Source organism: Scyliorhinus canicula, chromosome 15 (genome assembly GCF_902713615.1).
Source record: "Scyliorhinus canicula chromosome 15, sScyCan1.1, whole genome shotgun sequence".
NCBI classification, from domain to species: Eukaryota; Metazoa; Chordata; class Chondrichthyes; order Carcharhiniformes; family Scyliorhinidae; genus Scyliorhinus; species Scyliorhinus canicula.
The window spans coordinates 71,349,852-71,362,717 of record NC_052160.1 but is presented as its reverse complement, the minus strand read 5'-3'; the positions used below and the strand labels follow the sequence as shown (position 1 = coordinate 71,362,717).

Here is a 12,866-nt window from a genome sequence, read left to right as displayed (position 1 = left end):
GGAGAAAACAAACACCTGGGAGAAAGTGAGTGTTAGTGGCAATCGGATTACTCTAACATGCCAACCAATTTTAACTGCAAACAAATAATCTATCAGTTATGTGGATAGATTGGAGATGCTGGGGTTGTTCACCTTGCTGAAGAGAAGATGCAGAGTGCAAAAATACTGATTAAAAAAACCCTGACAAATTTTTTAAAATAAATTTAAAATTCCAGTGAAGAATCGAAGGGATGACGTGAATAAGATTTCACTTTTACTGTAACAAGAGAGTAAAAGCACACCGGACCAAACACTAACTTTGTCGGCAAGTTATATTTCAAACCACAGAACAGAACATTCCCTTTTTCTTATAACAACAAAAAATACGGGCGAAATTCTCCGACCCCCGCAGGGTCAGAGAATCGCCCGGGGCTGGCGAAAATCCCGCCCCCGCCGTGGCAGAAATTCTCCGCCACCCGGGAATTGGTAGGGGCGGGAATCACGTGCCGCCAATCGGCGGGCCCTCCGCGCCGATCGGCAAGCCCCCCGCGGCAATTCTCCAGCCCTCGATGGGCCAAAGTCCCGCCGCTGAGAGGCTTTTCCAGCCGCCGTGGTTTCAACCACCTCTGGTGGCGGCACGAGTGGGCCCCCGGGGTCCTGGGGGGGGCGCGGGATGATCGGACCCCGGAGGGTGCCCCCATGGTGGCCAGGCCCGCGATCGAGGCCCACCAATCGGCGGGAGGGCCAGTGCCGTGGGGGCACTTTTTTACTTCCGCCGCCGCCACGGCCTCCACCATGGCGGAGGCGGAAGAGAATCCCCCAGCGCGCATGCACCAGTGGTGACATCAGCGGCCGCTGGCGCACCGGCGCATGTGCGAACCGGCGAAGGCCTTTCGGCGAGCCTCGGCGCCGGGCGTCAAAGGCCGCTGGTGCCGGTTTTGGCGGCAGTCGGCGTGGCGCCAACCACTCCGGCACGGGCCTAGCCCCCAAAGGTGAGGAGAACTCAGCACCTTTGGGGAGGCCCGACGCCGGAGTGGTTGGCGCCACTCCGCTACACCGGGACCCCCCGCCCTGCCGGGTAAGGGAGAATCCCGGCCCACATTTCAGACATCCTACACACACGTCTTTCAATAAACATTCAATTCGTCTGGAACCAGCAGTCCAAGGTGATTCTAAGCTCCAAAGGACTTACTTTTTTTCTTTTCCTAGGCAGCCTGGAGATTTTTCATCTCAGAATTGTCTTTAACAGTGAGGTTTTTCCCACTGGAGATTTTTCCTTTCGTGCATACTGGGTGAATCTTCCAGCCTCGACTTAACTCATCGCAAACCATTGTTTTAAACCTGAGTGTGATCTTCTACCCACATTTCTGCATGGTGAACCACTATATCTGTAGCTGCTCTCCCTCTTCTCGACCCTGGAAAACTAACCTAATCTGTGGGTGAGATTTTCCAGTCCCAATGAAAGGTCCCATAGGTGACCAAACTGTCCCCGCCGCGAGGAAGCAATCCAAGTGGGGGGCAAATCCCGGCCTAAGAGCTTACAGGTATTTCTAAGACCCTTCCTCTCTCAAAGGGCCATATCCATGATGATGAATCACATGGGCCTTGTCTCCAGGTAGAAATGTTGATTACCTAACCTCAGACCCCAACTCTCTAGCTTTGAAGTAAATGGACAGTTTAAAACACAACTTCTTACAACCCAAGCTTCTTAACACTTTTCTGGGACTTTGGGGACTCACAATCTACCCACTAATAGCACCGGGGCTGCTATCATTGTCTCCAATAAAACCATCTGTACCCTTAATCTCTAACAATCAAACCGTCCAAACGAGAACAGGTCACATGACACCATTTGAAGACAGTCCCAAAACTGAGCAACTTTATTAAACCTCAAACTGTTACATGAAGAGATTTGATAAGAACGTAACATATAGGAGAAGGCCATTCCGCCCCTCGAGCCTGCTCCAGCATTCGATAAGATCATGGCTGATGTGATTGCTCAGCCAACGCTCGAGACCCAAAGTAGCACACAAACTTTAAAAGCTCTAGTGAAAATCAGGGATGGGGTCAGGAATCCTGGAATTGGGTCCTGATTGCCATTTTCACCCCTCTATGGTGTTTCCTTGACTCCATGAAAATCCAGCCCTTTGTCGACTCCTATTTGTTCCCTTGCCATTAAGGCCTTCCCTCACTCAATTCTCTCCTATGGTCTCCTACCTGGTTTTGTCTGCATTTAGGCTCTAGAGTTTTCTTCTACACCCCTCCCACCCCCAATCTTATTGGATTAAAGTCTTTGCCATCTCCCTATTTACCCTTTCCACTTGGACTTGGGTTCAATCCCAGTTAGGGTGGAGCCAATTCCATTGATACAGCTCCTTCCTGCCCCACATGAGAAGGAATACCTCTTTTCCACACTAGTCCTTTAGCCGCGTGTTAATTTTCTGAATCCAATTGCCCCATGCAAATTTGCGCTCGGCTCAGGCAGGAATCCAGAGGTTATTACCCTCTAGGTTCTGCTTTTGAAACTTGAAGCTCAATTTCTGAAACGTTTTCAGCAGGATCTTCTCCCTGTTCCCACCAATGTTGTTTGTTCCCATATGACCTCTGGTAACTGAATTTACCCCTGACACCCCCCCCCCCCCCCCCCCCCCCAACACCCCCCTCCCCCAGTTTCCAAGTTAATAGAATCATAGAATTCCTACAGCGCAGTAAAAAGGCCATCCGGCCCATAGACCCTCCGGAAGAAGACCCGAACTAGCTCCAATCCCCCAACCTAACTCCGTAACCCAATAACCTCATGGAACCTTTGGACACTGAGGGGAAATTCAGCATGGCCAATCCACCTAACCTGCACATCTCCAAGCCCCTCTCCAATTGCTGAGATACCTCTTAACCTTGCACTAGGGAGGCAAAACATCCTTCAACATTCACATTCTTTACTGCAGAGGACACCATCTACCTCTCTAATATCGAGTCACCAATTACTACTACATTTCTATTCTGCTCTTCCCATTGGAACAGTGTCTGCACGACCGGCTTTCCAATCTCTCCGAGATCCCTATGACACAGCTCCCGATCAGTCACACCCCCCCCCCCCCCCCTCCCCTGAGATTGTGTTTTTCCTGTGGGTGTGATGTTGTTCTGGATGAAGCTGTCCAGCCATTCCTCCCCCTCCCTTATGTGTTGGAGTCTCTCTGAATCAAATTCCAGCCCAGTGACACAGAGCCAAAGAGATTCAAGATGCAGACTCTAAACTGCCTCGCTCTGGAGTTGCAGCATTCAGTTATCTTAGGTCCAGCCCTAACATCATCATTATCAAACCCACAACAAAGGTGGTTGTCCGGTGAAGAGCCTGCATTTCACACAGGCCAAAACCCAACCTTTCGACACTTCCTTCTACCTCCTCCTGGGCTCTGACTCCACCCATCAAGCCACTGTTTCCAGGGGTGCCACAGACCTCATCACCTCTGATGATCGTCCCTCCGTGACCTCCAATCCCATAGTACCCCAAAGCTGAACTGCCCACTTCTACCGCCTTCCCAAAATGCATAAACAGGATTGCCCCAGTCGACCAATTAGAACATAGAACAGCGCAGCACAGTACAGTACAGGCCCTTCGGCCTACGATGTTGTGCCGACCATTTATCCTAATCTAAGATCAACCTAACCTACGCCCCTTCAATTTACTACTGTCCATGCGCCTGTCCAAGAGTCGCTTAAATGTCCCTAATGACTGACTGCATAGTGCTTAGCACAATTGCTTCACAGCTTCAGGGTCCCAGGTTCGATTCCCGGCTTGGGTCATTGTCTGTGCGGAGTCTGCACGTTCTCCCCGTGTGTGCGTGGGTTTCCTCCGGGTGCTCCAGTTTCCTCCCACAGTCCAAAGATGTGCAGGTTAGGTGGATTGGCCATACTAAATTGCCCTTAGTGTCCAAAATTGCCCTAAGTGTTGGGTGGGGTTAATGTGTTATGGGGATAGGGTGGAGGTGTGGGGTTGGGTAAGGTGCTCTTTCCAAGAGCCGGTGCAGACTCGATGGGCCAAATGGCCAACTTCTGCACTGTAAATTTTATGAAATCTATGAAACTCTGCTGGCAGTGCATTCCACGCACCCACCACTCTCTGTATAAAGAACCTACCTCTGACATCTCCCCTATACCTTCCTCCAATCACGTTAAAATTATGTCCCCTCGTGACAGCCATTTCCGCCCTGGGGAAAAGTTTCTGGCTATCCACTCTATCCATGCCTCTCATCACCTTGTACATCTCTCTTCGTTCTTCGTTCCAGTGAGAAAAGCACTAGCTCCCTCATCCTTTCTCCATAAGACATGCCATCCAGTCCAGGCAGCATCTGGTAAATCTCTTCTGCACCTCCTCCAAAGCATCCACATCCTTCCTATAATGCGGCAACCAGAATTGGACACAATATTCCAAGTGTGGTCTAATCAAGGTTTTATAAAACTGCAGCAAAACCTCGCGGCTCTGAAACTCAATCCCCCTGTTAATGAAAGCTAACACACCATTCCCCTTTTGTTTTAATAATCATTTTATTGATGTATTTTTGTTATAATACCAACAACAAAATAAACAATGTACATGAAACTATAAACATAGTGCAAAAGCCGTCTCCCTCCCTTACAGGTCCCACCTTTATTAACCCCCTACTCTAAGCTAAACTAAACCCCCCACCCCTTCTGCTGACGATTAATTTTCCGCGAAGAAGTCGATGAACGGTTGCCACCTCGGGGCGAACCCTAACAGTGACTCTCTCAAGGCGAACTTGATTTTCTCCAAACAGAGAAAGCTAGCCATGTCCGATAGCCAGGTCTCCGACTTTGGTGGCTTTGAGTCCCTCCAAGCTAATAGTATCCGTCTCCAGGCTATCAGGGAAGCAAAGGCCAGAACTTCTGCCTCATTCTCCTCCTGGATTCCTGGGACTTCCGACACCCCGAAAATCGCTACCTCTGGACTCAGCACCACCCTTGTTTTTAACACCGTGGACATGACATCTGCAAACCCCTGCCAAAATCCCCTAAGCTTTGGACATGCCCAGAACATGTGGACATGGTTCGCTGGCCCTCCCGAGCATTTTGCACACCTGTCTTCCACCCCAAAGAATCTGCTCATCCGGGCCACTGTCATGTGAGCCCGATGAACGACCTTGAATTGTATCAGGCTGAACCTGGCACATGTTGCGGACGCATTGACTCTACTCAACGCGTCTGCCCATAGACCATCCTCTATCTCTCCTCCCAGCTCCTCCTCCCACTTGTGCTTCAGCTCCTCAGTCTGCGTTTCCTCTGACCTCATAAGTTCCTTGTAAATGTCAGAGATGCTCCCTTCTCCTACCCACCCTCTGGAAGCTACCCAGTCCTGAATCCCCCTTAGCGGTAGGGTGCGAAGGTTGACACCTGTTTACATAGGAAGTCTCGTACCTGCAGATACCTGAATTTGTTTCCCCTCGCAAACCCAAACTTCTCCTCCAACGCCCTCATACTCGGAAAGCTCCCCTCTATAAACATATCCCCCATCCTCGCAATCCCTGCTTTCCGCCATATCCGGAACCCCCCATCCATAATTCCCGGGGCAAACCGGTGATTATTACAGATTGGGGACCAGACCGATGCTCCCTCTGCTCCCACATGTCCCCTCCATTTCCCCCAGACTATCAGTGCCGCCAACACCATGGGGCTGGTGGAGTACCGTGCTGGCGGGAACGGCAGAGGCGCAGTTACCAACGCCTCCAGACTGGTGCCCTTGCATGAAGCCGCCTCCATACGCTCCCATGCTGACCCCTCCCCCATCACCCACTTCCTGATCATGGCTACATTTGCCGCCCAGTAATAGTTACTAAAATTTGACAGCGCCAGCCCACCCTCTCCATGATTCCGCTCAAGCATTATCTTCCTTACTCGCGGGGTCTTACCCGCCCAAACAAAACCAGTGATCACTTTGTTGACCCGTTTAAAAAAGGACCGCGGAATAAAGATGGGAGACATTGAAACATGACCAGGAATCTCGGGAGGACCATCATCTTCACCGTCTGCACGGAAGCGCGTCCCAACTCCGAAAATCGAACTTCATTTAGTCCACTAGTCGGGCCAGATTTAATTTATGCAGCCGGTCCCATTCCCGCACCACTTGAATGCCTAGGTACCTAAAGCTACCCCCTACTGATCTAAACAGCAGCTTCCCCAATCACCTCTCCTATCCCCCTCCCTGGACCGCAAACATCTCACTTTTCCCCATATTTAGCTTATAGCCTGAAAACTGGCCAAATTCCCCTAGAATCCTCATGATTTCTTCCATCCCTCTAATGGGTCTGATACATACAGAAGCAGGTCATCTGCATAGAGCGAGACGCTGTGCTCCACCTCCCCCCCACCCCTTCCTCCCCACCCCCGGACTAGCCCCCTCCAGCCCTTTGAGGCTCTCAGTGCAATTGCCAACGGCTCTATAGCTGGCGGGAACAACAGTGGGGAGAGGGGGCAGTCCCCGGTGCAGTCTAAAATAGTCCGATGTTGTCCTATTCGTTCGTATGCTTGCTACAGGAGCCTGATACAGCAACCTGACCCAGTCAATAAAGCCCCACCCAAATCCGAACCGTCCCAGTACCTCCCACAGATATTCCCATTCTATCCGATCAAAAGCCTTTTCTGCATCCATTGTGATCACTATCTCTACCTCCCTACCTTCCGGGGGCATCATTATCACGTTTAACAGCCTTTTTACATTGGCCACCAACTGCCTACCCTTAACAAACTCTATCTGGTCCTCCCTAATAATTACCGTAACACAATCCTCAATCCTGGAGGACAAAATTTTGACCAGCAATTTGACATCCAAATTCAACAGGGATATCGGCCTGTAGGACCCTCACAGCTCTGGGTTCTTGTCCCGCTTCAGAATCAGCGAAATTGTGGCCTGCGACAATGTCGGCGGCAGCACCCCTCTTTCCCTTGCCTCATTGAACATCCTCATCACCATACGCCTTCTTAACCACCCCTATCACCCCTATCAACCTGGGTGGCAACTTTGAGGGATCTATATACGTGAAACCCAAGATCCCTCTGTTCCTCCACACTTCCAAGAATCCTGCCTTTAACCCTGTATTCAGCATTCATATTCGATCTTCCAAAATTAAGCACTTCACATTTATCTAATTGAACTCCATCTGCTACTTCTCAGTCCAACTCTGCATCCTGTCAATGCCCTGTTGTAACCTGCAACAGCCCTCGACACTATCTACAACTCCACCAACCTTCGAGTCATCGGCAAACTTACGAACCCACCCTTCCACTTCCTTATCCAAGTCATTTATAAAAACCATAAAGAGCAGAGGTCCAAGAACAGATCCCTGCAGGACACCACTGGTCACCAACCTCCAGGCGGAATACTTTCCATCCATTACCACTCACTGTCTTCTTTTGGCCAGCCAATTCTGTATCCAGACAGCCAAATTTCCCTGTATCCCATGCCCCCTAACTTTCTGAATGAGCCCACCATGGGGAACCTTATCAAATGCCTTACTGAAATCCACATACACGACATACACTGCCCGACCTTCATCAATGTGTTTCGTCACATCCTCAAAGAATTCAATGAGGCTTGTGAGGCATGACCTCCACCTCACAAAGCCATGTTGATTATCTTTAATCAAACTATGTTTTTCATAATAATCATAAATCCTATCTCTCAGAATCCCTTCCAATATTCTGCTCACCACAGATGTAAGACTGACTGGTCTGTAATTCCCAGGGGTTTCCCTATTCCCTTTCTTGAATAGGGGAACAACATTCACCTCCCTCCAATCATCCGGTACTATTCCAGTGGAGAGTGAGGACGCAAAGATCATCGCCAACGGCGCAGCAATCTCCTCCCTCGCTTCCCGTAGTAACCTTACGTAGACCCCGTCAGGCCCAGGGGAATTATCTATCCTGATGTTTTTCAAAGTTTCCAGCACATCCTCCTTCTTAATATCAACCTGTTTGAGTCTATTAACCTGGTTCACACTGTTCTCACGAGCAACAAGGTCCCTCTCTCTTGTGAATAATGAAGCAAAATATTCATTTAGGGCCTCGCCTACCTCATCAGACTCCAGGCATAAGTTTCCTCCACTATCCCTGATCGGCCCTAATCTCACTCTGATCATCCTCTTATTTCTCACATAAGTGTAGAACGCCTTGGGATTTCCCCTAATCCTCCCTGCCAGGGGTCTTTCATGCACCCTTCTAACTCTCCTAAGTCAATTTTTGAGTTCCTTCCTGGCTATCCTGTAACTCTCGAGAGCCGTGCCAGATCCTTGCTTCCTCAACCTTTTTCCTCTTGACTAGAAGCTCCACTTCTGTTGTCATCCAAGGCTCCTTCACCTTACCATTCCTCCCTTGTCTCAGTGGGACAACACTATCCAGCACTCACAGCAAGTGCTCCTTAAACAATCCCCACATTACTATTGTGCATTTCTCCGAGAACAACTCGGGCAGCACGGTAGCATAGTGGTTAGTACAAATGCTTCACAGCTCCAGGGTCCCAGGTTCGATTCCCGGCTTGGGTTACTGTCTGTGTTTGAAGTCTGCACGTTCTGCCTTGTGTGTGCGTGGCTTTCCTCCGGGTGCTCCGGTTTCCTCCCACAGTTCAAAGATGTGCAGGTTAGGTGGATTGGCCTTTCTAAAATTGCCCTTAGTGTCCAAGAAGGTTAGGTTGGGTTATGGGGATAAAGGGGATAGGGTGGAGGCGTGGGGCTCAAGTAGGGTGCTCTTTCCAAGGGCCAGTGCAGACTCGATGGGCTGAATGGCGTCCTTCTGCACTGTAAATGCTATCATCCTATGATACCCATAGCAGCAGCTTTTATTTGGAGTAAATGAGTGGTGTCAAAAGAGAAGTTGTTCAGGTTGAGAACACGTTAAGCCGGGTGGACTGGGACCGGTTGAGCCTACAGCAGGGATAAAGTGGAGAGCCGAAAAACATCCTGTTGGGGGATGAAGGTCTAAAGGGATAGAACATCCATGTTTAAGAGGAGACCAGGAAATTGGAAACTGTTCAAGTGACAGATGGCAACGGAAGTACCATGGACATCAGTGGGAACAGACTGAACAAGGGAGAAAAATTAGAATTCAGACATCAGCCTGTTCCTACCTCAATTGGGGCAGGGGCAGGAATGGTTGTTAGATGTTCCGGGGTTTAGATGTTTTAAGAAGCGTAGGGCGAGAGGTGAAAGAGGAGGGGGAGTCGCACTGTTAATTAGAGAGTGCATCAAAGATGCAGAAAAGGAGGTAGTCGTGGAGGCGTTGTCTACTGCGTCAGTATGAGTGGAAGTCAGAAACAAGAAAGGAGCAGGCAATTGATTGGGAGTTTTTTTTTGACCCCCAATAGCAGCAGAGACATAGAGGAACAGATTGGGCGGCAGAGCTTGGAAAGGTGCAGAAGTAACAGAGTGGGTTAGGTGGATTGGCCACGATAAATTGCCCTCAATGACCAAAAAGGTTAGGAGGGGTTATTGGGTTACGGGGACAGTGAGGTCTTAAGTGGGTCGGTGCAGACTCGATGGGGCGAATGGCCTCCTTCTGCACAGTATGTTCTATGTACAGCAAATGGTTTGGATGGAGCAGATTTATCAGGTGTGTCCAGGAAGAATTCCTGACTCAATTTGTAGATAGGCCGACTAGGGGGGAGGCCATATTGGATTTGGTGCTTGGCAACAAACCAGGCCAGGCCAGGTGTCGGATGTCTCGGTGGGAGAGCATTTCGGTGACCGTGACCACAACTCCTTGACCTTTACCATAGTCATGGAGAGGGATAGGAACAGACAGTATGGGAAAGTATTTAATTGGGGGAGGGGAAATTATACTGCTATTAGACAGGAGCTGAGGAGCATAAAATTGGAACAGTTTTCATAGAATTTACAATGCAGAAGGAGGCCACTCGGCCCATCGAGTCTGCACCGCGTCTTGGAAAGATCACCCTACCCAAGCCCATACCTCCACCCTATCCCCATAACCCAGTAACCCCACCTAACACTAAGGGCAATTTGGATCCTAAGGGCAATTTAGCATGGCCAATCCACCTATCGTCGGGCCGGCGTCTCTAGGAGACGCACTCTTTCCCCTCCGCCGCCCCGCAAGATGAAGCCACCAATTGCGGGGCAGCGGAGGGGAAGATGGCAACCGCGAATGCACATGTTGTAGCCGGCCAACCTGCGCATGCGCGGCTGACGTTACTTAGGCGCCGCCGGCCGCGTCATACTCGGCGCGCCGCTTTGACGCAAGCGTCAAGGCCCGGCGGCCGAGTTTCCCGCACGCCGCTCCTAGCCCCCCGGGGGGGGGGGGGGGGGGGGGGGAGGAAATAGGGGGCGAGGAGCGGCCTCCGACGCCGGAGTGTAACACCCTCTATTCGCCCTCTATTTCACTCTAACAGTGTCTCCCTCTCCATCGCATCTGTTATGATGATGTAACCTTCCATACCAACACTTCTGACAGGTCTATCTTTTACCTCAAGCAATGATGGCTCCTCCACTGTAATTGACAGGGCCCTGGATCATGTCCATTCCATTTGTCACATCTCTGCTTTCACTCCCACCCATTCCTCCCAGAGCCACACTGGATGTGTGCAGGTGCTCATAGTCCACCCCACCAACCTCCAGATTCAATGGATCATCTTCTGTCATTTTCATCATTTGGTGATGCCATTACCAAATACATCTTCTGTTCCCCTTTCAGCATGCCATTTCCTTCCATGACTCCCTGCTCCATTTTTCAATCACCCTCGACATCCCATCCACTTCCTGTGGTATATTTCCATGCAAGTGGAGGTGACACAATATCTGCCCTTTTATCACCTCCCTTCTTACCATTCAAGACACTCAACAGTGAGTTATTTGTCCTTTCAATTTAGTATCCTATATTCTCTGTTCATAATGCAAACTCCTTTACAATGGGGAGACCAGGCACAGACATAATGACCATATTGTGAAACACCTCTATTCAGTTTGAAAATGTGACCCCGCCCCACCCTCCTCACTGTGGTTTTCCAATCGCGCACACCCCGAGACCGGAAATTCCTGACTGAGTTCAACTGACCTTCAAATGGTCCGTCAAATTTTCCGTCCCGCCCTCATTCATCGCCATGGAGGACGGAACCCGAAAAAATTACCCCCGAGATTCCAAGGGTTAAATGACAAAGAGCGATTACACAAAGAGAAATATGGTTGTCATTCCTGCAATTTAGAAGCTTAAGTGGTGGATCTGATCACAACTTGAAGGAAAATTTTAAATGAAGCCACAAAAGCACCTTTAATAATAATCTTTAAAATAATATAGACACAATTCTGTTATAAAATAAGGACACCATATTTTATATGTGCTTTGACAAGCAAAGTGAAATTGTTAATGCAAAGAGTATTTACCCGTCTGTACATTGGATTGGGATCACCATACTGATACACTGTTTGAAGGTTCAGATTCCGGTTATTGCGTCTGCCAACTGGTCCTGTTACAGTGTGAACACCGCCACATGGCCGATTAGCATTCCTGGCCATATGATTTTCATAGTATTCATTGTAAGGACCACTAAAAGAAAAAGAAGCAGCAATTAGTCATTAAAAATGTTCAATGTGATGTATTTAGGATATCAACATTTAAGACGCTGACAATGTCGTTTCTGCCTGCATGCCATTGTAATATAAAGGTGCCCAGCAAAGCAAGGGTTAATACATAACTGGACAATAGTACCACCCATGGTATAATGTATAGAGCCACATGGTAATCGACTCATGAAACATTCTGGAAGCAGCCTACGTGGAGACAACAGCACCATGCTGAACAAAATATTTGGGATCTGTATATAGTTAAATATTAGCTTAAATAGTTCATATTTATATATACAAGTCTCAAGATCTTATCATTGAGACATCAAACAAATCAATAATGCAACGTGATGCTCAGTGTTAACACTATAATGCAATAAACAATTCACTAAGTTGCACATTACTATTATATTAGTTGTAATAGTAGTTTGGTGACCTTCGGATTGCATGCTCTCAAATGATGTCCCACGAATGGGGTTCAATATGAGGTTCATCATTGTAACTTCCTTCTCATAAAGACTTAAAACTCTCAATAAAGTAAGCCTAAAATTAAACAAATCTCAAAATATTTCAAAAGCTTGCAAGGTGTCATATTGGAAGTTATGTTACAGGGCGGCGGCTCCTTATCCGTTCTGACAAAGGATCACAAAGCTGAAATGTTAACTTTGCTTCTTTCTCTGCACAGCCAGCCAGACCTGCTGAGTATTTCCAGCATTTTCTGTTTATTTCAGAATTTTGCAGTATTTCACACTAAATGTTTGTGTGGGAATCATAGAATTTTTCATTGAATTTACAGTGTAGAAGGAGGCCATTCAGCCCATCAAGTCTACACTGGCCCCTGAACGAGCACCCTACCAATGGCCACACCGTCACCCTATCCCCGTAACCCAGCAACCCCACCTAACTTTTGGACACTATGGGGCAATTTTAGCGTGACTCATCCACCTAACCCGCACACCTTTGGACTGTGGGAGGAAACCGGAGTACCTGGAGGAAACCCACACAGACTCGGGGAGAACGTGCAGACTCCGCAAAGACAGTGACCCAAGCCGGGATTCGAACCTGGGGCCCTGGCGCTGTGAAGCAACTGTGCTAACTACTGTGCTACCGTGCTGCCCCTAACTGGTTCTGGTTCTGGAACTCGTTCCTCTCTCTTTTACTTGGGCTGGGCATCAATCTCAGCACTTCCTGCATATTTATTCTTATTTTCTTCTGATACTCCGGGTTGAATTTACTTCTTAAAAAAAAAACAGGTGGGGTCAGGTTACTGAGACGCGAGAGAAAATCTCAAACTTGCCTCCAACCTGC

The 12,866-nt window shown here is 48.8% G+C and overlaps 1 protein-coding gene across 1 annotated transcript in view; it reads right to left on the bottom strand.

Moving 5' to 3' along the window:
• Positions 1-12,866, bottom strand: part of LOC119978797 (uncharacterized protein C16orf96) — a 215,449-nt gene that overhangs the window by 57,979 nt on the left and 144,604 nt on the right. The window contains exon 14 of the mRNA XM_038820672.1: positions 11,379-11,541. Within this exon, the coding sequence (XP_038676600.1) occupies positions 11,379-11,541 (163 nt within the window). The remainder of the gene's footprint in view (positions 1-11,378; positions 11,542-12,866) is intronic.